We start from the raw sequence: 24,284 nt of genomic DNA on the forward strand, positions 1-24,284 counted from the left end.
GGGCCGCACATGCTATTTTCCACATAGTCAGAACTCTTTCCAGGATGCAACTCGGATTGAAAATGTACAGGAGAACTCTACACAGCTGTTCAGCACACTCCATCCGGTCCCAATGCTTTGCCGTGTCTGAGTTTCCCCAGGGTCTTTCTCACCTGCTCAGTGGTGAGGGTGAGTCCATGGAGTTGGTGGAAGGTGGGGACTGGGGGAGGTGAAGATTGGGGCAATAGCAGTTGGAATGTGGAGGTGTGGATGGTAGGTGCAGGGCAAGGAGGGATGTAGACAGTGGTAGTCTGTGTTGTTCATCCACATGTTGAACTGGAGGAGGGAGGAGGGGAAGTGTTCATGCTGAGAGAGTATTAAGTGCTTCGGCACCTGGACTGGTGTGCTGAGGGGTGTGAACAGGTGGGCAATTGTCAAACCCACTGAAGAATTGGTTGAACTCATCAGCCCATTCACAGGCACAATCAGAGGCTCTGCAGCTAGGCTGATTGAAGCTGGTGATGTTCTTCATGCCTCTCCACACCTCCTGTGTGCTACTCTGACCAAGCTTGTTCTCCAGCTCTCTCTTGTATTCTTCTTTAGCCACCTCGATTGTCTCTCTTAGCCCCCTCTGCACATTTCAATTCCTCCCAGTCTCCTGATCTAAAGCTCTCTTTCTGAGGTCACAAAGAGCGTTTAGATCACTGTGACCCATGGTTTGTTGTTAGAGAAGCAGTGAACAGTCCTTGATGGTATTACAGTGGCGACACAGAAGCTGATGTAGTCAGTGATGCAATCAGTAAGTCTGTTAATGTCCTCCCCATATGGTTCACAAAGCACATTGCAGTCAGTAACCTCAAAGCAACCCTTTAAAGCCTTGATGGCCTCTGGAGACCATTTCTTTACTGTCTTGGTGGTAGCTAGCTGTTGTTGTATTTAGGGTTTATACAAGGGCATGAGGTGAACCAGGTTGTGATCTGATCTTCCAAATGGGGAGAGCGCTGTGGAGCTGTATGCATCTTTAATATTCGCATACAGGAGATCTAGCTACCCAGTGAAAGACTGTCCAGCATGGATATAATGTATCCCAGATAGAATGTAGTTAATTTCACTCTGTTCCATGCACCTTAAAAGCAATTTTCACAACAGAATAGGGTCAAGGGTCTAAATGATTCCAGTCTTCATACAAACCATACCAGTGGCCTCTGAGAGACAGCTTGCCACTATATCTAAGACCATAAGAGATAGGAGCAGAATTAGGATATTCATCCCATCAAGTCTGCTCCCCCATTCCACCATGGCTGATTTATTATCCCTTTCAACCCCATTCTCCTCATAACCTTTGATGCCCTCACTATTTCAGGACCTATTCACCTCTGCTTTAAATCTAGCCAATGACTTGACCGCACAGTCATCTGTGGCAATGAATTCCACAGATTCACCAGCCTCTGGCTAAATAAACTCCTCCTCATCTCTGTTCTAAAGGGATGTCCTTCTATTCTGGGCCAGAATTCCCTGACCATTCTCTCCACATCCACTCTTTCTACAACAGCTTGCACTGTATGGGGTTTTTAGACATTGGATTTAAACAGCTGAAATTCCTCATTTTATGTGGGACTTTTAAAGCAGAAAGGGGAAGCATATATCCATCAGCGCAGACTTGTTTTTGATGCTAGTCTCACTATAGATGTAGGATACCAGCTAATTCAGCAAAATTGACTGTCTGATTTTTAGCAACATTTAAGGTCATGGTCATAAAACTTTCACCTACTTAAAGGTCAAAAACTGATATTGATTCAAGATTAGATTTATTCGTCAAATGAAGACCAATTCATAACTACCATGCTCAGTCCCAAGCCCGGCTGAGAAAGGTGGAGGGTTGAGCATGTGACTAGCAACTCCATCCTGTAAAAACCTAGAGCTACAGAAATGCCAGGAGAAACTCCAAGACCTCATCCCTGGGAGAAGGAGGGAACACCAAGAAGCTGGGCCACCCCTGGGAAAACTTGGAAGACCAGCCCAGGACAGAGGACTCTGGCAACCTATGCCCAGTCGGGTCAATGGGCTTAAGAAGAAGACAACACCAGTTCATACATTGATGTTATTAAAAGCTATGTGTGAACTGAATGGCAAATATTCCACTCTGGGGTGGCATTTCTTATATATCAGGTTGAGAGTTCAAAAGTTAACATTCAGGCTCATCATTATGGACCCTCACCATAGAGGACACGCATGTTTCTCATTGCTACCATCACAGAGGAGGTAGAGGAGCCTGAAGACACATATTCAACGTTTTAGTGATAGTTTCTTCCCCTCTGCCATCAAATTTCTGAACAGACCAGAAACACTACCTCACTTTTTACACTACATTTCTTATTGTAGTTTATAGTAATTTTTATGTATCACAATGCACTGCTGCCACAAAACAACAAATTTCATGACATGTCAGTAACAAAAAAAAACTAATTCTGGCACCACGAACTATTTATACTCCCCTGTTAACCTGCCAATAAATCTCAGTTACCCCGTTTTCTTATTCCCTAATTTGTATTCATGCTAATCTACCAAAGTTATTAATATCAAGGATCTTGATTTAATTCAGTCATGTAGTCTGGTTATCACATGGCTAATTGCAAAAAGCTACCTTTATACAAATGAGCAATTTGTATTGCTTACATTAGAGATAATAAACAGCTCTTGAGGTGCATTCAGTATTGTAGAATGCTTCCCGCTGCCCTAAAGGTATATGAAAGTTCTGAAGAAATACAGTGGATTCTGGTTAATTGGGCCATCGGTTAATATGGGTAGCCATTTATTTGGGACAGCTCTTGATGAAACAAAAACTAATTAAGAAAATAGTTGGGATTCTCTTTGTTTATTTAGGACAAAAAACTGTTGTCCAGCTGTTTCTAACTAGTGTCAGCCACGTGCACTTGTATGGCTGTTGTACACTATACCATACTTTGATCGAAAAGTTTATAAATAGCATCAGTAGTGTGCCTTTATGTTCAAAAGGCAGTGATTTTTGATACTGATAGTTGGTGAGAAATAAGCAGTAAGACAATTCAGAACTGTTTTGCTCACAATAGTTTCAAGCATTTAAGATGCCAGAAACAGCCAGGAGTGAAAATGAAACATCACTACTTCAACAAATTAGGAACTATAAAGAATTAAGGTATCCACAACCATCTTGGATGTTACAATGAAAATGAATATGGAGGATGCAATCTTCAAAAGCATTGTATGAACATAGTCTGCACTAGGTGTCTGCATTGATTTTGTTCATTTACAATCAAAATAACACTGCAGTGTACACTGGATGAATTCCTCCATTTATAATACATTTTATAGTACTGCAGCACTATTGGTGGTATTTTAATTTGTTCTGTATTTCATTTAAATACAAAGTTTGTTACTCAGTTAAGTAGTAGTCTGTCTTTTTTATACTTCTTTAAAACCTATCTCCATGAAGTTTCGGCTAATTGGTGTAACCAGTTAATTGGGCCAAAATGTACTTTTCCCAATGTGTCCAATTATCCGAAATCCGATCAACTGGTTTTTTGATTGACTAGCTACTCAGCAGCAAGGAATGGTGTTGATATATTAAAACAAGAATCAATTAAGAGAGAATCTACTTTAGTGCTCACTACACTATTAAACATAAGCAGAAATAGGGTATTTCGCCCCTCAAACCTACTTGGCATTCAGTCAGGATCAGCCCAATCACCTCTGAGGGAAAATGATTGTGCAGATGTGAAGTGCTTCATGTCCTGGCTGAGCCAGGATCAGAGAGCATAGACTAGGAATACAAGCAGGTCACTTTAGAACAGAGATGAAAAGGAATTGCTTTAGGAAGACAGTGGTGAATGAGTGGGATTCATTGCTGCAGATGGCCGTGGAGGCCAAGCCATTGGGTATATTTAAAGTAGAGGTTGATAAGTTCTTGATCAGAAAGGGTGTCAAAGGTTAGAAGTGAATGAAGAATAGGGTCGAGAGATAATAAATCAGCTATGATTAAATGATGGCACAGACTGAATGGGCTGAGTGGTCTCATTCTCCTCCTATGGCTTAGGTTTCCACTGGTGGGAGAGTCTCAAATCAGTCGATGTGGATATAAGCTAAGTGGGCAGTAATTCAGACATACTAGAATGTCTTCTTACAGAGGGCGCTGAATCTCTGTAATTCTCTACCCTGGAGTGCTGTGGAGGCTTGATCACAGGATGTACACAAGCAGGAGGGAGATAGGTTTCTGAAGAATTGGGGAATGATAGTCTATGTGGAACTGGTGAACTGCAGTTGAAGCCTGGGATGGACCTGCCCCAAAATCAGCATGGTTGGTTCAAGGAGCCAGGTGGTCTCCAGCCGCTCCTTTCTTCTGGTGTTTTCCCATTCACATAGAGACCATCTACCTGAGTTCAACCAGGTGTCAGGTTCAGCATGGATGTATCTTCTGCTGAAACATTTGGGGCTGAGTCCTGCCTTATTCACCTGGTCTATGTTTTATCCTGGTCAGCTTAACTTCAATATCAAAGTAAATTTATTGTCAAAGTGAGCATGTCATCATACATTACCTCAAGATTTTTTCTCTTGCATTTACAGAATATTAAAGGAATAAAATAGAATTTACGAAAACTATACATAATAATGAGAAACTAATGTGCAAAGGACAAAATTGTGCAAATAAAAAATATAATACTGAGATGAGTTGTGGAGTCCTTGAAAGTGAATCTGTAGGTTATGGACTCAGTTCAGTGTTATGGTGAGTGAAGTTATCCATGCTGGTTCAGGGGCCTGATGGTTTACGGATACTGTTTCTGAACCTGATGGTGTGGGACCCAAGGCTCCCATACCTACCCAATGGTAGTAACAGTAGTGCTGACACTATCAGGGACTCAGCAAGAGTATCATATTGGGTGGCCGGATGGAGATACATCTGTACCAGATGGGGTCACCCATCTTGTAAAGACACTACCCAGAAGGCGGCAATGGCAAACCACTTCTGTAGAAAACTTTGCCAAGAACGAACATGGTCACCTACATCATACAACAGGGCTCATAATGATGTTGATAAGAGTATCAGACAGCACTGTGTTGGTTTCATTGGCCTCATCCCCATAGTCAGGAGATGGTATCACAGTTTGAGGGCTGACGCACTTGTGGCTATATTTCATTAAGAGTCTGAGAGATTTTGTATGTCACCAAAGACTAGCAAATTGCTACAGATGTACAGAATATGGAGAACATTCTCACTGGTTACATCACCATCTAGTATGGTGATGCCTCGAAAAGGCAGCACGCATCACCAAGGACCTCTATCAACCAGGACATGCCCTCTTCTCATTGCTACCATCAAGAGGTAGTACAAGAGCCTGAAGACACAACCCTCAATGTTTTAGGGACAGTTTCTTCCCTCCACCATCAGATTTCTGAACGGACAATGAACCCATGGACACTACTTCACTATTTTAGCTCAATTTTTACACTACTTATGATTTTTTAAAGATATTTTTCATATTTCTTACAATTTATAGTATATTCTTATGTGTTGCACTGTACTGCTGTTGCAAAACATCAAGTTTCGTGAATTTGTCTGTGATAATAAACCCAATTCTGATTCTGTCTGGGTGCCAGATGAGGGGTCTCACCCGACTTCAGACTGCCCCTCTTTGGCATGGATGTCACATCTGCCTTGGCTTCAGAGTCTAGGCACAACCTTCTGAAAACGCTGCCAGGGTTGGATGGGCATGGACTTGCGTTGTGATTGGCTCGGGTTACAATTTAGTCGCTGAGCAGATCTTTAGGGGAACAATCCTTTACCAGTTCTCTGCCGTTCTGCACGCGGCTACCAGGAGGCAGATAAGAGTGACCCGGGCCACCTCTTTCATGAAAAAAGAAATCTATTTCTACTCCTATCCTTCAGTATTATAGGCAATCAGAGGCCAGGAGCTCACCAGGTGGGAAATGTATTCCAGCCACTGTGGCTAATAGGTTGACACACTGACGAAACAGTGTGATACAAAACTATTTTAGAAGAACTATTTCAGTTTTAATATTAACTCATTTGAATAAAAGCTTCATCTCACACAGATCACTCCCCAATCAATATCAGCTTCATTGTAACCTCTGGAACCTGATTTTAACTTACCGCACCATAGAAAATTATATGCAAAGTTTTAACTAAAAACCTTTCTAAATACCTTCAAGTACAGAAGCAATCATGTACAGAGTGCTTGAGGAACAAATGAGATGCACATTTTAATGTTTCCTTCCCTTTATTCATAATGGTTTATTCAAATCATTTCATGTGTTTTTTTTTTTAACTATTTTTGTAATTCCACCTACTGTATGGTTGGACTTTTAATGCTACTTTGGAGCACATATGCTGTGTAATAGTATTTTTCAGTAAATCACCAAAAGAATAGCCCAATTGTGGGGCATCGGCATTAAGGATTTAAGGCTCATTAACAATCTTAATTCCCAATGAAATCGGTAATTATTGTATTCGTGCAGCTGCATATTTAACCCTTTCTTCCTGAAACTGGATTCTCAAAGGCAGCCAGCACTGTTATTTCTAACTTAATCATTATTCTAGTCATCTGCAATTAGAATGTGTGCAGTAACTCCATTCTGGAAGCAACTCTTTTTACATCTCTGGTCTTAATGTTACTGTGCAATTTCCTCTTGTAAATTAAAATGATAGGTGGCTTGTGATGAATAAGGTTACAACTTAGCTCCACAATATGCAACTGTATTTTCCAACTCTAAAATTAAGTATAGCTAGAAACTTAACTAGGTATTAGAAGACATTGGGCAAATTTTGCTCACAGATTTCCTTTTAAACAAAGACTTTTCTCAAGTCTCACCTAGTAATTCATCTTTCTTTCACCTTCTGATATCTCTCTTCTCTTTCCAAGGTTGCCGTCAGGCAGACTGCCTTTTTGCTTGAGACAATCACCAGAAGACCAACCCAAGGTAATATGTTTAAAGACATTCTCAGTATTCCCAAAAAAGGCTCCAGGCTCCAATCACCATGGTGACATATTCACAGATGTTGTCAGTATTCCTGAAAAAGGCTCCAGGCTCCAGTCACCAAGATGATATGTTTATGGATGTTCTCAGTATTCCCGAGAAAGGCTCTGGGCTCCAGTCACCAAGATGATACGTTTATGGATGTTCTCAGTATTCCCGAGAAAGGCTCTGGGCTCCAGTCACCAAGGAGATACGTTTATGGATGTTCTCAGTATTTCCGAAAAAGGCTCTGGGCTCCAGTCACCACCTGCCAACATTGTTGTTGTGAACAAGAATTTGTAGAGTAGCAAATCATAGCTTCACATTCTATCATTCTAAGGCAAGATGTGAGGACTTTGTAAAACATCTATCTAACTTGTATCATGGCCTCCAAAGCAAAAGAACACAAAAGGCTGCAGACAGTGGTAGACCACATCCAGTCCATCATGGGTAGAGACATTTGTCTATCACAGGCAAAGTCCTTTCCACTGTTGAGCACATTTACAAGGAGTGCTGAACAAGAAAGCATTATCCATCAAGGATGTCCACCATCTAGGCTATATCCTCTTCTCACTACCACCAGAAGGAGGTACTGGAGCTTTAGGTCCAACACCACCAAACAGGAATAATTATTACCCTCCAACCATCAAGCTCCTAAACTGGTGTGGATAACATCAATCACCATTACATTGAACTAATTCTAGACTTACAGACCAACTTTCAGAGACTCTACGACTCATGCTCACAGTATTATTTTTATTTGCAGTTTGTCTTCTTTTGCACAGCCTTTCGTTATTTTTTTTGTAATATTCTATGATATTCCTTTTTTCCTGTAAATGCCTGCAAGAAAATTAATCTCAAGGTAACATATGATAATAAATGTATTTTGAATGCTCTCTGAAGCATTAATGATCCCCATCACCCAGGACATGCCCGTTTCTCACTGCTACATCAAGGAGGTGGTACAGGAACTCGAAGACACACACTCAATGCTTTATGAGCAAATTCTTCCCCACCACGATCAGATTTCTGAATGGACAATGAACTCATGTACACTACCTCACTATTTCTTTTGCTCTCTTTTTGCACTACCTAGTCAATATAATTTTTAATAGTTGTATTTCTTACTGTAATTTAGTTTTTTTTAATTATATGTACATCCATGCTCACAATATTCTACAGACGTGCAGTACAGCGCATCATATCAAGCTGCATCACTGCTTGGTATAGAAATTGCACTGCAGCAGACAAGGCTTGACAACAGTGGTCCCCAACCCCTGGGCCGTGGACCGATACCAGGCCACGAAGCATGCAGGGGTGCAGCGGAAGCATTTATGTGCCTGGCGGCACCTAATTTATTTCAGCTTTTCTCTTAAAGATGTGCTGGATGCGTTCTGGCTACCGCTGCACCCCTGCATGCTTCGTGGCCCGGTATCGGTCCGCGGCCCAGAGGTTGGGGACCACTGCTCTACAACACATCACTGACACCAGACTATCTGCCACCAAGGGCATATACAGAAAGGTGTCAGAAAAGGACCAGTAACATCATGAAGGGTCCCACACACCCTGCTCATGGACTGTTCGTCCCTCTGCCTTCAAACAGAGGGCATCTGTTTGATGCACTACAGGGCATCTGTTTGATAGCATCCACACCAGGACCACCAGACACAAAAAGTTTCTTTCCCCAAGCGGTAAGCTAGATCAACACCCCCACCTACCAACTCCACCACTACTTTATTATTTCCTGTCCATCACCTCTTGTACTGCCTCGCGTCATCTTATGGACATACAATAAATTTACTTATATAAGCTATCTTATGTATTGATATTAATTGTGTTTTTTTTAAATTATGTTTGTTATCTTTTGTGGGGTTTTGTGCTGCATCAGATCCAGAGTAACAATTATTTTGTTCTCCATCACACTTGTGTACGGGAAATGACATTAAACATTCTCGAATCTTGCAATGAACTGCAGCCACAAAATAGCAAATGTCACGACATATGCCAGAGACATTAAACCTGATTCTGGAAGTGTGCGCCTTTCAGTTAATGTCGTTCTATATTCCCCTTGCATTACGTTAAAGCTGCGGTGAAGGCATAGGGTGCAAAACTTAGCTCAATGTGAAAAGTTGACTCCACTTCTCTTCCCACGGATGCTGCAGAACATGGAGACAACAACCAGCATTTTGTGTTTTTAATCTGGATTTCAACACCTTCAGTATTTCCGTTCCAGTTTTTTTTTTAAACAAATTACGTGACTATTTTTACAGTGCTGTTTATGGGAACTTGCGGCAGGTCAACTCTCTGAATCATTTCCGACACTGTGACAATACTTTAAAAATACTCATTCATTCTAAAGCACTTTGCGATATCCTGATAGAGAAGGACTGAAAGGAAAGTGAAATGCACCAAGTATCTTGCACCCAACATCAGGACAACTGAGGAATTGATTTTGGGCTTCATGAAGGGGAAGTCGGGAGAACACACAGCAATCGTCATTGAGGGATCAGGTCAGCAGTGGAAAGGGTGAACAGATTCAAGCTCCTGGGTGTCAACATCTCTGAAGATCTGTCCTGGGCCCTACATAAACATGCTGGTATGGAAGCAGCTAAGCATCATTAGGAGTGTAAGGAGATTTGGTTTGTCACCAAAGACTCTAGCAAATTTCTACAGATATACCATGGGGAGCATTGGAATTGTTTGTATCACCGTCTGGTATGGAGGGACCACTGACAGGATCAGAAAATGCTGCAGAAAGTTGGAAACTCATCCAGCTCCATCATGGGCACCTACAAAGGTGATGCTTCAAGAAGGCCATATTCATCATTAAGGACCCTCACCATCCAGGACACGCACTCTTCTCATTACATGAGGGAGGTGGTACAGGAGCCTGAAGACTCTCACTCAGCGTTTCAGGAACAGCTTCCTCCCCTCTGCCATCAGATTTCTGAACAGCTCATGAAGCCATGAACACTGCCTCACGATTTTGCTCTCCTTTCACACCACTTGTGTATTTTTTTGTATTTCTTATTGTAACGCAAGGTAGTTTTCCTTTTTACGTATCGCACTATACCGCTGCCACAAAACAACAACTTTCACAACGTACGTCAGTGATAATAAACCTGATTCTGATTCCTTATAAAATTATTTCCAAGTCTCTACAGAACCTGTTCTGAAGGCTGACTTTGTATCATCAATAACCATACAGAACTAGAAACATTAAAAAAGGACTTCAAATTCTTTTTCCATCAGCAGAAGATAGTTTGCATTTCTTTCAGAAACATTAACAATACAGGTCACTATGCCTGTGTCATTGACAACATGAAGTACATAAACCCGAGCCCTGATTTCTTCTGTTGTGTTAGTAGAACAAAGCTGAGTTCATACTGAATAAATAATCACATTATTTAAAATGAGTTATGTTTCCTTTTATGCCCACAACTGGGATTATATTGCAAACATCCAACCTGCAAATAATACATTTTCCATTTTTTAAATTTTACTCAGCACTGTACTTATTTATCTATAAGCACGGAATAGGCCCTTCGATCTGCACCGGCAAGCAAGCCCCAACAAACCCAATTTAACACTAATCTAATCATAAGACAATTCATAATAACCACTTAAACTACCTGGTACAACTTTGTACAGTGTGAGGAAACCAGAGAAAGTGCACGCATTCCACAGGGAGGACAGACAATTCTCAAAGTGCTCATGATTTCGGTACAGGGTAACTGCTTCCCACGTTGAATCAGCAGTTCACTGAAATCAGTGCTGAACACACACCTACATCCCAGCACCAGACACTGGGTTATAAATAGTGGCATTATTTGCAGTGGCTAGCAGCGTTGTCCCTCAGCACCAAAGACTCAAGTTCAATTGCAACCTCAGCTGTTGTCTGTGTGGACTTTTCACATTCCCTCTGCACCTGGGTGTCCCCCAGGTAGTCTGATTTCTTCCCACATGCCAGTAGGATAACTAGCCACTGTAAATGATACCCCAGTGTAGGAAAAAGCAAAATAATGCAATGCAGATTTGAAAAATAAGCAAAGGATATAAAGGTTGGGGAATAGAACTATTGGAATGGCACTGGCACATCAGAATAGACCTGATAGGCTGAATAGTCCCTTTCGTGTTATAATTTATTTACTTAATTAGGCCCTTCAGCCCATGTTGTGCCAACCCTTTAACCTACACTAAGATCAATGTAATCTTCCCCTCCCACAAAGCCCTATTTTTCTATCATCCATGTGCCCACCTAAAAGTTTTTAAAATATCCCTAACATATCTGTCTCTACCACCACCCATGGCAGTGTGATCTACACACCCACCACTGTCCCTCTTATACTTTCAATACCTTCAAGCCCCTCATAAGCCATGTTGACTATTCCTAAACACTCTATACTTTTCCAAGTGCTCATAAGCTGTCTCAAAGGATCCTCTCCAATAATTTACACACTATTTCTTTACCAGATGACTGCTTGTAACTTAAGGTTTAAAGTTATTATTTGTTCAAATTACATTTAAACAAAAGTTACTTATATGGTAAATAATCCCTCATCCCAATCTGATTGTTCAGAACCCCTGATAATTCAGTACCAGTTCCCTTGAGGACACCAGGGCCCCAGTTCCTATACAAACTCCAGTACACTAGGCCAAATTTCCCACACTACTCCTTGCACATCAGACCCTACTCCTGTGCTCACTCTAGCATGCTAATCCTCATTTCCTGCGTTACCTCTGTCCTTAGAGACGGCAACATTTAGGCATGAATTCAACCAGGCAGCATCTGTGGAGGCAAATATATTTGACCATTTCTTTATCTCAACAGATGCTGCCTGACCAGCTGAGATCCTTCTGTAGTTTCTTATTTTGCTCCACATAATCAGCATCTGCTGCCTTCTGTGGCATCTCAAAGGCATTCCCTCCAACAGTGTAGCACTCCCTCACTACTACACCATGATGCACTTCCTCAGTACCACCCCTCCCGGAGTGTTGCTCTCTCCTCAACACCCTTTTCCCAAGTGTGGAGCTATTACTCCAGTGTGTCATAGGAAGTCGTTCCTGCCTGTGGCCATCAAACTTTACAACTCCTCCCTTGGAGGGTCAGACACCCTGAGCCAATAGGCTGGTCCTGGACTTATTTCATAATTTACTAGCATAATTTACATGTTACTATTTAACTATTTATGGTTTTATTACTATTTATTATTTATGGTGCAACTGTAACGAAAACCAATTTCCCCTGGGATCAATAAAGTATAACTATAACAAAGCTCCCTCAATACAGGCCCTCCCACAGTGTAAAAAATCCTCCCTCCCTATTGCCTTAGTAAGACGCTTCCTCAGCACGATCCTTCATTAGTGTGGAGCTCCCTCACTACTGCTCCAGTACAGAACTCACTCAATATAGCCTCCCATGATTGCATTAGTCAGCCGCTCCCACAACACCACACTTTCCCAACTGCGGTGCTCCCTCAATACAGTCCCTCCCACGGTGCAGAGCTCCCTCACTACTGGCTTGGTGAGATGCTCCCTCTGTAACTGCTCCATCCCCAGTGAGACACTTCCTCAGCACTGGCTCTTTATCAGTGAGAAATTCCCTTATTCAAACGCTCCATCGGCGCAGAGCGGCCACCCGATGTCCGGACCTACCTTCCCGAGCATCCGGCCCAAGCAGTGACCCCACGCATGCGCCAGGGAACTACATTTCCCAGCATACTGGCGGGTTCCCTACCCGTTCTCCAGCGGAGCGCACAGCACATTGGGTAATGTAGTTCTTTTTCTAGCAGGCGGGAAGTGGCGGCGCGGGGTGAAAGGTTAGCGGTCGTCTCGGCCGGATGTGGCGGCGGTGAGGGGGAGGAATGCGTCGGTCCGCGGGCGGGGAGGTGAGCTTTCGGGGTCGGAGTGAGGGATTGGAGGCCTCCCGGCTGGTTAGTGTAATCTGAAGGGCGACTCCCATCACTGCACTGGAGTCTGAGGCTTCGGGAAGGCGCGGAACTGAAGCTGCGCTTGGGACTATTCACCCTGCGCTTCTGTGAAGCCCAAGGCCTCCGTGGGGTCAAATTCCGCTTCATTCGGCGGCGGGGAGGTGAGGGATCGCCGAGTTGTCTGCAGCGGGGAGGCGGGGGAGCTCCGCAGTGTCGGTGGAAACGGTCTTTCCTCAGTTTATTTAACCGTACTGCTTCTGCTTTCACTCTCCATAATCTTCCCATTGATAATTTGCACTTGGCTACACTGAGGATTTCGTTATCATATATAATTAATTGCCTGTTGTCCTGTCAGTAGGAGTTTGGCATTTGGGAGGAAAGCTGTACACCGGCATAAACACACATAATCACTGAGAGAATGCGCGGATTCCCCACAGACAACAGCCAGACCTAGACCCTAGGTCTCTGGAGCAGTGTTCCGTAATACGCTTTCTGTAGCTGTGCTAACCATTTATACCGTTCTACTAACCTCCCCCTATCGCCATGTTTTGTTAATATCCAGCTCTCAATTTACTCTGTTCGGGCAGATGGGGCTTGTCAACCGTGGGTGGCACCTTATCTAGGAGAAGGAAAACTCTGATCTTAAACCTCCACTGCCTTGCAGCTATACCCCCACGAGGAAAAATCCAGAGCTGTAGGCCCTATGGTAGTCCTACGTTGAGCTCAATGCTAACTGGCAACTCTTGCAACGCCACTGGTTCCAAACGGCCTCTGCCTTTCCTTTGGATTCGTTAGCTACGTGGAGAGGGGGAGCCTGCTGCATGGGCAACAGCTTGCTCTCCTTATCGTACTGCCCTGGCTTGTGTATTGACTTCCACGACTAGCATGCAACATACAACTCTTATCTCCTCTCACTCATAAGTCAACTACTTCGATGTCTATGGCAATGCTCAACACCGAGCTCCAAATTCAGATGCAGTGTCGAGAACAGGCATTGGCCAGTGTTTCACACCTTGTCTGGGAATTACTCTATCTTCATCAACTGCATATCTGGAAATAGACCTGAATCAGGGTGTCAACCCAAGCTATCCACCTCCCCCCTTTTGGGCCTTGTTAGATCTTGGTGCTTGGTGTTATAAATCTGTGTTACAAGAATATTGCATTATAAATGCTGATTTTGTGCTCTTCAACTAAGCAAAATAGTAATTAACATTCTGTGTTTGTTCAGCACACTGCTTCATCTTTTTTGAGCATGTGACCTTTGATCTGCTGACCACTGAATTCTCTCTTCCTTCATCCAGCTGAGTGTGACCGTCCTCACCCTGGTTCATCTCTGATGATAAACAAGAGAAAATCTGCAGATGCTAGAAATCCAAGCAACACACTAAAAAGTGCTGGAGGAACTCAGCAGGCAGCTTCTATGAAAAACAAGTACAGTTGGCATTTTGGGCCGAGACCCTTCGAAGGGTCTTGTATATTATCATAGATGCTGCCTAGCCTGCTAAGTTCCTCCAGCATTTTGTGTGTCATCTCTGATGATTTTGGTTTCTACTCTGACAAATGCAATGTTTGAAGAAGCCACCCTAATTCTAATTAATCTACATCCTTCAGAAATACATTTAGTACAGACGGATGGAGTTGAAAGGGATAATAAATCAGCAATGATGGAATGGCGGAGCAAAAACAGTGGGCCAAGTAACCTAATTCTGCTCCTATAGCTTATGGTCGTATGTTGATGATGTGAGAATGAGGTTAAATTTCACTGAAATATCTTGTGAAATTTGTTTTGCTGCAGCAGTACATTGCAATAATAAAAACAGCTATAAATTATGATCAGAAATAGGTACTGAAAAATTAAAGCTGTAGTGCAAAAAGGCCAGGTTCATTGTCCGTTCAGAAATCTGATGGTGGAGGGGAAGAATTTGTTTCTGAAACATTGAGTGTGTATGTACCTCCCCTGTGATTGTAGCAATGAGAAGACAGCACCCCTACCTCACTCCTTTAGCAGGCTGCTTGTCAGACGTGTAGTCCTGGAGGGACCAAAGCTATGGTCGTCTTAGGTTGGCGCAAACTGTTCTCTAGCCATTGATTACTGTGCTTCGAGGTAGCATGTCTCAGGCTGACACAGATTGTTCCCAACTAAGAGGTCCTGCACTGAACATACAACTCTATCTCCTCTCACTCGTTAAGTCAACTACTTCGATGTCTATGACATTGCTGAACACTGTGAGCTCCAGATTCAGATGCCGTGTTTGCAATGTGCCTGTGCTTTATAGAATTTATTATTATTGTTGCTGTTCGAAGCAGTTACTATCTGACCAATGACTAAAATCCTCCACATGAAATAGAATTTAAAAGTAGTGCTTGGACTGGTGAGAAAAAAAGGTAACTTTCTGTCAGCTTCAGGTACTGAGCTAGAGATAATGTGTTGGGAATAGTTACTAACTTAGTCTTAACGGTACATGTCCAATTTTTATCCTAATATAATGCCTGTCTGTATTATTAAGATCGGAGCGTAGTGCTTAGTGGATCTCTACATAGTCCAGCTGTAAGATCGGGATTCAATTTCCACCGCTGTCTATAAGAAGTTTGCATATTTTCCCAGTGACCACTTGGGATTCCTTCGGACGCTCCGGTTTGCTCACACTTTCCAAAAGCATCCGGATTAGTAAGTTAATTAGTCACATGAGTGTAATTGGACAGCACGGTTCAATAGGCTGAAAGGGCCTGTTACTGTGCTGTATCTCTAAAATAAAACTTCTTATTTCACTTTTCTGAACTGATCTTCCTGCATTGATGTGTATTGGACCTTCCTTTGAGTAAATTGACTGCTTTGCCTTAATGACAATCAATCTGAGAAGGATTTTAGTGGGATTATGCTCGGGTGCTGACACGTTCCTCGTTTTGTTGTAGTGACACATGGAGACTGAAAATGAATCTCTTCCGTTGGAGAACGCTTCAATTCTGTCTGAGAGCTCCTCGCAGGAGGGACATCGACTCTGGATTGGCAATCTCGATTCCAGGTTAACTGAGTGAGTACTGTGAATCAGGTTGAATATCACTGGCATATGTTGTGAAACATGATTTTTGGCAGCAATACAGTGCAATACATAATAAATGAAATTACAATAACAAATACATAAATAAGCGGTGCAAGAAGTATAAAAGGAAAAAAAATACCGAGGAAGTGTCATGGGTTCATTGCCCATTCAGAAATCTGATAGCAGAGAGGCAGAAGCTGTTCCTGTTTAGACTCCTATACCTCTCTCTTGATGGTAGCAATGAGAAGAGGGTATGTGCTGAGTGATGACATTCCTAAATGATAGATTCTGCCTTTTTGAGGCATGACCGTTTGAAGACATCCTCAGTGCTGGGGAGTTGCATGGAGCTGGCTGAGTTCACCTCTTACTGCAGTTTTTTCCAACCTTGTGTCGTAGCCTCTCCGTACCAGATGGTGGTGCAACCAGTTAGAATGCTCTCCATGGTGCATCTGTAGAAGTTTGCAAGTGTCTTTGGTGACATACCAAATCTCCTTAACTCCTGTTGAAATGTAGCTACTGCCGTGCCTTCCTTGTAATTACATCAACATGTTGGACCCAGGATAGACCTCCAGAAACGTTGACCCTTAGGAAGTTGAAACTGCTCTTCCTTTCCATTGCTGAGCCCTCGACGAGGACTGGTGTGTGTTCCCTCGACTCTCTCTCAAAGAAGACCACAATCAATTCTTTCGTCTTCCTAGCGTTAAGTGCAAGGTTGTTGTAAATATTGCCTTGGTGGAACACAAGGTTCAGATTCAAAAATTTGTTTCTCTGAATGTTGAACAACAAAACGATGTATGAATGTTGATAATCATGTCAGTCAGTAAGTTAATATCCAGTATTTGTATTAAATATGAAAGTTCATTAATTCTGTGCCGTGTCATATGATGTAGGCGATCGTGGTCTTTCCATGACCGTGATTGTTTTTGGCAAAATTCTTTACAGAAGTGGTTTGCCATTGCTTTCTTCTGGGCAGTGTCTTTACAAGACGGGTGACCCCAGCCATTATCAGTACTCTTCAGAGATTGTCTGCCTGGTGTCAGTGGTCCAATAACCAGGACTTGTGATATGAACCAGCTGCTCATACAACCATCCAACTCCTGCTCCCAGGGCTTCACATAACCCTGAGCAGGGCGGCTAAGCAGGTGCTACACCTTGCCCAAGGGTGACCTGCAGGTTAGCAGTGGGAAGGAGCTCCTTACACCTCCTTTGGTAGAGACGTATCTTCATCCCGCCACCCCAAACAAAATATTTGTTACTCCAGATCTGATGCAGCACAGAGAAAACACAATAAATATAAGTATGTAAGATGACTTGTATACATTGATTGTATGTCCATAGAGTGATGCTAGGTACAGGAATGTCTGTACATAAGGTGACTGACAGGAAATGATAAAGTAGTAGTGGGTGGGGTTGTGGAGGGGTGGGTTAGTGAGTGGAGGTGTTAATCAGCCTTGAGGAAAGTTACTGTTTTTGAGTCTGGTGGTCCTGGTATGGATGCTACAGAGCCTCCTTCCTGATGGGAATGTGACCAACAGTCCACGTGCATGGAGGTGTTCCTGGTATGGATGCTACATAGCCTCCTCCCTGATGGAAGTGGGACAAACAGTCCATGTGTGGGGAGGTGGTCCTGGTGTGGATGCTACATGCCTCCTTCCTGATGGGAGTGTGACGAACAGTCCATGAGCAGGGAGGTGGCCCTGGTGTGGATGCTACTTAGCCTCCTCCCTGATGGGAGTGGGACCAATAGTCCATGTGCAGGGAGGTGGAATCTCTCATGATGTTGCTGGCCCTTTTCCTGCATCTTTCTGTATAGTGATAAATTTTGACTGACTAAAGCCTGTTTTATCTTGTGCCTCAGAGTACCCTGAGACCTCATCCTTAATAATCGACTCCCAACAGCTTCCCAACCACTGAGTCAGGGTAACTAGCCTATATTTTCCTTTCTTCTGCGTCTCTCCCTTCTTGAAGAGTGCAGTGACATTTGCAATTTTCCAGTCTTCCGGAACCATCCCAGAATCTAGTGATTCTTGAAAGATCATTACTAATTCTCTAGATCCTTTCAAGAAAGAGTTAGATAGCGCTCTTAAAGATAGCGGAGTCAAGGGATATGGGGAGAAGGCAGGAACAGGGTACTGATTGTGTATGGTCAGCCATGATCAGTGAATGGCGGTGCTGGCTTGAAGGGCTGAATGGCCTACTCCACCTATTGTCTATTATGCCTCCATGACGTCTTCAGCCACCTCCAGAGTGTACACCATCTGGTCCAGTTGAGTTATCTACCTTCAGACCTTTCAGTTTCCCAAGAACCTACCCTCTGGTTATGGTAACCACACACTTCATACCCCCGACACCTGGAACTTCCACCATACTGCTAGTGTCTTCCATCAGTGGAGACTGATGCAAAATAATTATTCATTTCATCGTCCGCCATTTCATTGTCCCCCATTACTACTTCTCCTGTATTGTTTTCCAGCAGTCCAATATCCACTCTCAGCTCTCTTTTACACTTTATATATCTGAAGAAACTTTTAGTATTCTCTTTAATATTAGTGGCTAGTTTACTTTCGTATTCCATTTTTACCTTTTTAATTGCCTTCTGTTAGTATTTGAAAGCTTCCCAATCTTCTAACTTCCCACTAATTTTTGCTCTATTATATGCCCTCTATTTGGCTTATATGTTGGCTTTGACTTCTTGTTTGCCACGGTTGTGACATCTTTACTTCAGAATACTTCTTCCTCTTTGGAATATATATATCCTGCGCCTTCCAAATTGCTTCCAGAAATTCCAGCCATTGCTAATCTGCCTCATCCCTGCTAGTGTTCTTTTCCAATCAATTCTGGCCAACTCCTCTCTCATGCCTCTGTAATTCCCTTTGTTCCACTGTAATACTGATACATCTGACTTTAGCTTCTCCTTCTCAAGTTTCAGAGTGAACTAAATTATATTATCACTTGCCCCTAAGGGTTCTTTTACCTTAAGCTCTCTAATCAATTCTGATTAATTGCACAACGCCCAGTCCAGCATAGCTGAACCTCTGTGGTCTCAACCACGAGTTGCCCTAAGTAATCATAGGCACTCTAGAAATTTCCCCTCCTGTAATCCAGCACCAACCTGATTTTCCCAATCTGCCTCCATATTGAAGTCTCCCATGACTATTGTAACATTGCCCTTTTGGCGTTCATTTTCTATCGCCTGTTGTATTTTGTAGGCCACGTCCTTTTAACTATTTGGGGTCTATATACAACTCGCATCAGGGTCTTTTTACCCTTGCAGTTCTTAGCTCTATCTACAATGATTCAACACCTTCCGACCCTATGTCACCTTTTGCTAATGGTTTGATTTGATTTTGTACCAGTAGAGCAATGCTGCCCTCTCTGCCTTTTGATACAATGTGTATCCTTGGACATTAAGCTCCCAGCTATAATCTTTCAGCCAAGTCATGCCATGCTCAACCTTTTGATTCCTCACTTTGCCTGAGGCTTTGCCAACATCTGCTTCTGCAACCTTTCTAGTAACTGCTCTGGCACTCTGGTTCCCATTCCCCTTCTAGTTTAAACCCCACTGTGCAACATTAACAAACCTTCCCGTTAGGATATTAGTCCCACTCCATTTCAGGTGCAAACCGTCCCTTCTGTACAGTGCTCACCTTCCCTGGAAGAGAGCTCAATGATCTGAAAATCTGGAGCCCTCCCTCCTACGCCGACTCCTTAGCCACGCATTAAACTGTATAATCGTCCTAGTTCTGGCCTCAGTAGCACGTGGCATAGGTAGCAATCCTGAGATCACAACCCTGGAAATCCTGCCCTTTATCATAGCACCTAACTCCCTGTGCACAGCTTCATCACTTGTCCTCCCCGTTTCTTTGGTACCTACATGGACCATGACTTCTGGGTGTTTACCCTCCCACTTAAGAATACTGCAGACTCGATCCGTGATATCCCAGACCCTGGCACCCGGGAGGCAACATACCACCCGAGAGTCTCGTTCTCACCCACAGAACCTTCTGTCCGTTCTAATAAATAACGAATCCCCTACTACCTCAGCGTCCCTTTCTTCCCCCTTTCCCTTCTGAATCTCAGGGAAAAACTCAGTGCCAGAGACCCAACCACTGTGACTCTCTTCTGTTAGGTCATCCTCCCCCTCAGCAGTATCCAAAGTGACATACCTGTTATTGGGGGGGGGGGGGTGATGGCCACAGGGGAACTTTGCACTGCCTCCTTAACCCCTTTCCCCTTTCTGACTGTCACCCAGTTTCCTGTGTCCTGCACCTTAGATGTAACTATCTCTCAATAACCATCACCCCTTCAGCCTGCTGAATGATCTGGGGTTCATCCAGTTCCAGCTCCAACTCCTTAACGAGGTTTGTTAGAGGCTGCAGCTGGATGCACCTCTTGCGGTTGTAATCATCAGGGGCACTGGAGGTCTCCCTGCCTTCCCACGTTCCACATGAAGAGCATTTCACTATCTTGCCTGTCATCCCTACTATCTTTAGCTAAGCGAATATAAAGAGAACAAAAGAAAATGAGCTTTTCTTTCCTTTGCTTTCTCTGACTGAAGCATCGAAGAGCTACTGCCTCAGGATCACCATTCTGTGTCCATGCAGACGATGTCCCTGTGCTTGTCCCTGCCTTCCTTTACTTTGCTCTTACTAATTAATCCCAGATGATAACTGGTCACTGGTCAAAGCTTTATTTCCATAGCAAAACCTCTTCCAACGTCATTTTCTTTCTGATGCATCCTTTCAATAAAATCATGAGAATAAATAGCCCTTCTCTCTCTATAAGGTCCAACAAATTTTCAACAGACCAAACCAAAATGAAGGCAAAAGAGCATTCAAGACAAGTCAGCAAAGTAATAATAGAGAAGCACAAATCTAGAGAAGGGTATAAGACCATCTCAAAGGCATTGAACATACTTCAGAGCTCAGTGCAGGCTGTGGAAAAATATGAAACCACAGCCACATCTCCTAGGTCAGGCCACCCTTCTAAATTTAGTTGCCAGAGAAAAATTCCGCTTGTAAGAGAGGCTACTGTGAAGCCAGCAGACACTCTGAGTGAGCTACAGAAGTCTGGCTGAAACTGGAGGTGAAATTCATGGCTCCCCAATCTCTAAGGCCGTGTACAAAAGGGGTATAAATGGAACAGTCACAAAGATGCAACTCTGATTGAAACAAAAAAGCATATCCTTGCTTGTCAAGACTTTGCAAAGTGTCACTTAGAAGATACTGTAGAAATGTGGAAGAGGTCTTGTGGCCAGATGAGACTAAAGTGGAACTTGACCTTCAGACTAAGTGGTACATGTGCCGTAGATCTAATACTGTGCATTAGCCAGGTAACGCCATCCCTATTGTAAAGTGTGCTGGAGATAGGATCATGCTATGGGGATGCTTTTCAGCAGCAGGGACTGGAAATCACGTCAGGATTGATGGGAAGATGAATGCTGGTAAATACAGAGAGGTCCTGGATTAAAAACCTGCTCACATCTGCCAGAAATCTTAAAATGGGGAGGAAGTTCATCTTTTAGCAGGACAATGAGCCAAAGCACACTGCCAGTGCAACCAGCAAGTGGTTTCAAATGAATAAAATAGATGTACTTGAGCGATCCAGTCAGAATTCTGACCTTAACCTAATTGAACATCTCTAATGTTAAAGACCTCAAGATTGTGTCCACTGCCACTCCCCAACTAACCTGGCACAGTTTGAGTAATTTTGCAAGGAGTAATGCCCAAAAAGACTAATGCGAGGGGTGGTTCAATTAAGTACTGAGCAAAGAGGAATGAATACTTTTGAACTTCTGACATTTCAGTTTTTGAATTTTTAGTTTTTCGTGCTTTAAAATTTTCCTTGCCTTTTGGGCTTTACTGTGAAAAAAGGAGCATGTGATTCACAAATAAAAATTCTCAGTTAAATTGCTCAAAATCAGTGCCCTAGCAGAGATATTTAAATCATCCTTAGTGACAGAAGAGGTACTAGAGAATTGGAGGATAGCTAACATTATTCTGCTGTTTAAGAAAGGCTCTAAACATAAATCAGGAAATTAGACCACTGAGCCTGAGTTTAGTAGTGGGAAAGTTATTGGAAGGTATTGTAAGGGACCAGATAGATAAGTATTTGTATAATCATAGACTGATTAGGCATAATCAGCATGGTTTTGTGTGTGGTAAGTCATGGCTCACCAATCTTAGATTATGAGAACACTCAGTCCTCTTTCATTGTCATTTAGAAATGCATACATGCATTAAGAAATGATACAATGTTTCTCCAGAGTGATATCACAGAAAACAAGACAGACCAAAGACTAACACGGACAAAACCACATAATTATAACATATAGTTACAGCAGTGCAAAGCAATACCCTAATTTGATAAAGAACAGACCATAGGCACAGTAAAAAAAAAAGTCTCAAAGTCCCGAATCAGTCGACTCCCGGGTCCCCAGTAGCATGCGGCAAAAGGGAGAAACTCTTTTTACAATCTTGTATAGTTTTCAAGGAAATCACCAGGAAATGAGATGAAGGCAAGGCAGTGGATGTTTTCTGCATGCACCTTAGCAAGACTTTTGACAAGATCCAGCATGGGAGACTGGACAAGAAGATTCACTCGCTCAGCATTCAAGATAAGGTAGTAAATTGGTTTAGACATTGGTTTTGTGGGAGAAGCCAAAGAGTGATAGTAGGGGGTTGCCTCTCCACCTAGTGACGAGTAGAGTGCTGCAGGGATTGGTGCTGGGTCCGTTATTGTTTGTCATCTATATCAGTGACCTAGATCAGGGTTTCCCAATGTTTTTTAGCCCAATACTCCCCAGAGCACTTTCATACTTGCCAACCACCGCCCCACCCAAAGCACCTTCGTACTTGCCAATGCCTTTCCGGCACCCCCATAGTGTAAAAGCATGTCTACCATATGCTAACATGAGAAAAATAATTGTGCTTTAATTTTTTGTTTGTCTTTAAACCAAGCTTACAGAGTACCTTTGCGCTGTACAGCAGGTTTGATATCAATATGATCCTTGAGCTTGATGGTTTTTAGCAAGAGTTAAAATACGTGGTTCAAATTGTGACAGCAAAATTCTTATGTCCCCACACGAAACAATGTCCATGCGGTTTCCGTTTTTTGAGTATGCGGTTCACTGCACTGAACAAGATAGGAGGATGGAAATGCAATGAAGAGCAGTTGGGCTCTTCTCCAGAGACCAGGAAACTTCTTATGACATTGTAGTCACATATCACAAAAGCCGACACGTTTGAAAAGCATTTTTTCTGAATTACGATAATTTCTTCTTGCAAACTCCTTTCCTTTCCTTCCACCTTGCAAAGAAATGGGTTAATTACCCAGTCTGGAATTTCCAGATTGTTTAAACCCTTGAACTGATTCTGAAAATCCTCCTTTAATGACTGCAGGTGTAAGCAGTACTCTTGCAAATCACCCTCCATGAACAAGAATGCCATATTTGCTATTCAGGGAAACAGAACATTCTTCTCCCAATGTTTTGCTTATTTACTTCCAACTTTCTAATAAAAATGGACACTTCTCTTTTTGCCTGGATTAAATTAAAATTCTCACCCTGGAGTTTCATATTTAGAATGTTTATTTTGTCATGCAGATAGGCTAGATATGCCACATCTCCACGTATTTCCCAAGCTCTTGTTGACTTTGAGCAAAAATTCAACTACAGTATCGAAAAAAATCAAAGAAACACTTTAAGCAGCAGCCTTTTGGCTGCCAACGCACTTCAGTGTGAAGAAGCAAGCACATTTCTGGCGGAATGTTCTGCTATTTAATGGATGAGTTTTAATTTTGATGATATTACAAGAGTCATGCTTGATAAAAGTCACTGGCTGATGTTTTTCGCTGCAAGACGTTGACGATGAATTACTGACAGTCCCGGGGTTACAAACGAGATCCATTCCTAAGTCTGTCTTTAAGTTGGATTTGTACATAAGTCGGAACAGGTACATCCGGTCTTATTTAAAGTCAGTTAGTCAAACGTTTGTCATAGTATGTAGTATATACTTTACCTTTCTACGCATATAAAACACTTAAGAAATACTTCCAAATACACTAAAACATCTTAAACATAATACAGTACATAATAATAATACAGTAATAATAAAAAGTAACTACATATGGTTCCATCAATGTCTTGCATACCGGAAGGGGCATTCGTGAGGTAACATTATGATGGACCTGGTGCTGGAGAGGAGGTGGGGTTTACTACTGGAGTCAATTTCTTGAAGTAAGCATCAAGGGAGGCTTGTACAGAGCTTTTATTTTTCTCGTCATAAATGGCCTTGCAGCTGCTAAGGTCCTCGGTAACTGCACGGTA

The 24,284-nt window shown here is 42.7% G+C and overlaps 2 protein-coding genes across 9 annotated transcripts in view; one reads left to right on the forward strand and one right to left on the reverse strand.

Annotated features, from left to right (window-relative positions):
- mrrf (mitochondrial ribosome recycling factor) overlaps nucleotides 1–12,686 on the reverse strand; it is a 67,197-nt gene extending 54,511 nt beyond the window's left edge. For 2 of the 5 annotated variants that reach the window (XR_011882777.1, XM_072239935.1), the window contains exon 1: nucleotides 12,643–12,686. The gene's annotated coding sequence lies outside the window, so the exon portion shown is untranslated. Of the gene's footprint in view, nucleotides 1–6,842; nucleotides 6,864–12,391; nucleotides 12,403–12,501; nucleotides 12,618–12,642 lie in introns of those variants that run through there. The other 3 variants (XM_072239936.1, XM_072239938.1, XM_072239937.1) reach the window with 3 other exon arrangements.
- Nucleotides 12,687–12,816: 130 nt separating this feature from the next.
- The window catches only part of rbm18 (RNA binding motif protein 18), a 72,231-nt gene continuing 60,763 nt past the window's right edge, over nucleotides 12,817–24,284 (forward strand). For 2 of the 4 annotated variants that reach the window (XM_072239927.1, XM_072239924.1), the window contains exons 1-2: nucleotides 12,882–13,078; nucleotides 15,831–15,949. In XM_072239927.1, the coding sequence (XP_072096028.1) occupies nucleotides 15,837–15,949 (113 nt within the window). In that variant the 5' untranslated portion in view covers nucleotides 12,882–13,078; nucleotides 15,831–15,836. Of the gene's footprint in view, nucleotides 13,079–15,830; nucleotides 15,950–24,284 lie in introns of all 4 variants that reach the window. The other 2 variants (XM_072239925.1, XM_072239926.1) reach the window with 2 other exon arrangements.

Source organism: Mobula birostris, chromosome 22 (assembly GCF_030028105.1).
Source record: "Mobula birostris isolate sMobBir1 chromosome 22, sMobBir1.hap1, whole genome shotgun sequence".
Lineage (NCBI taxonomy): Eukaryota > Metazoa > Chordata > Chondrichthyes > Myliobatiformes > Myliobatidae > Mobula > Mobula birostris.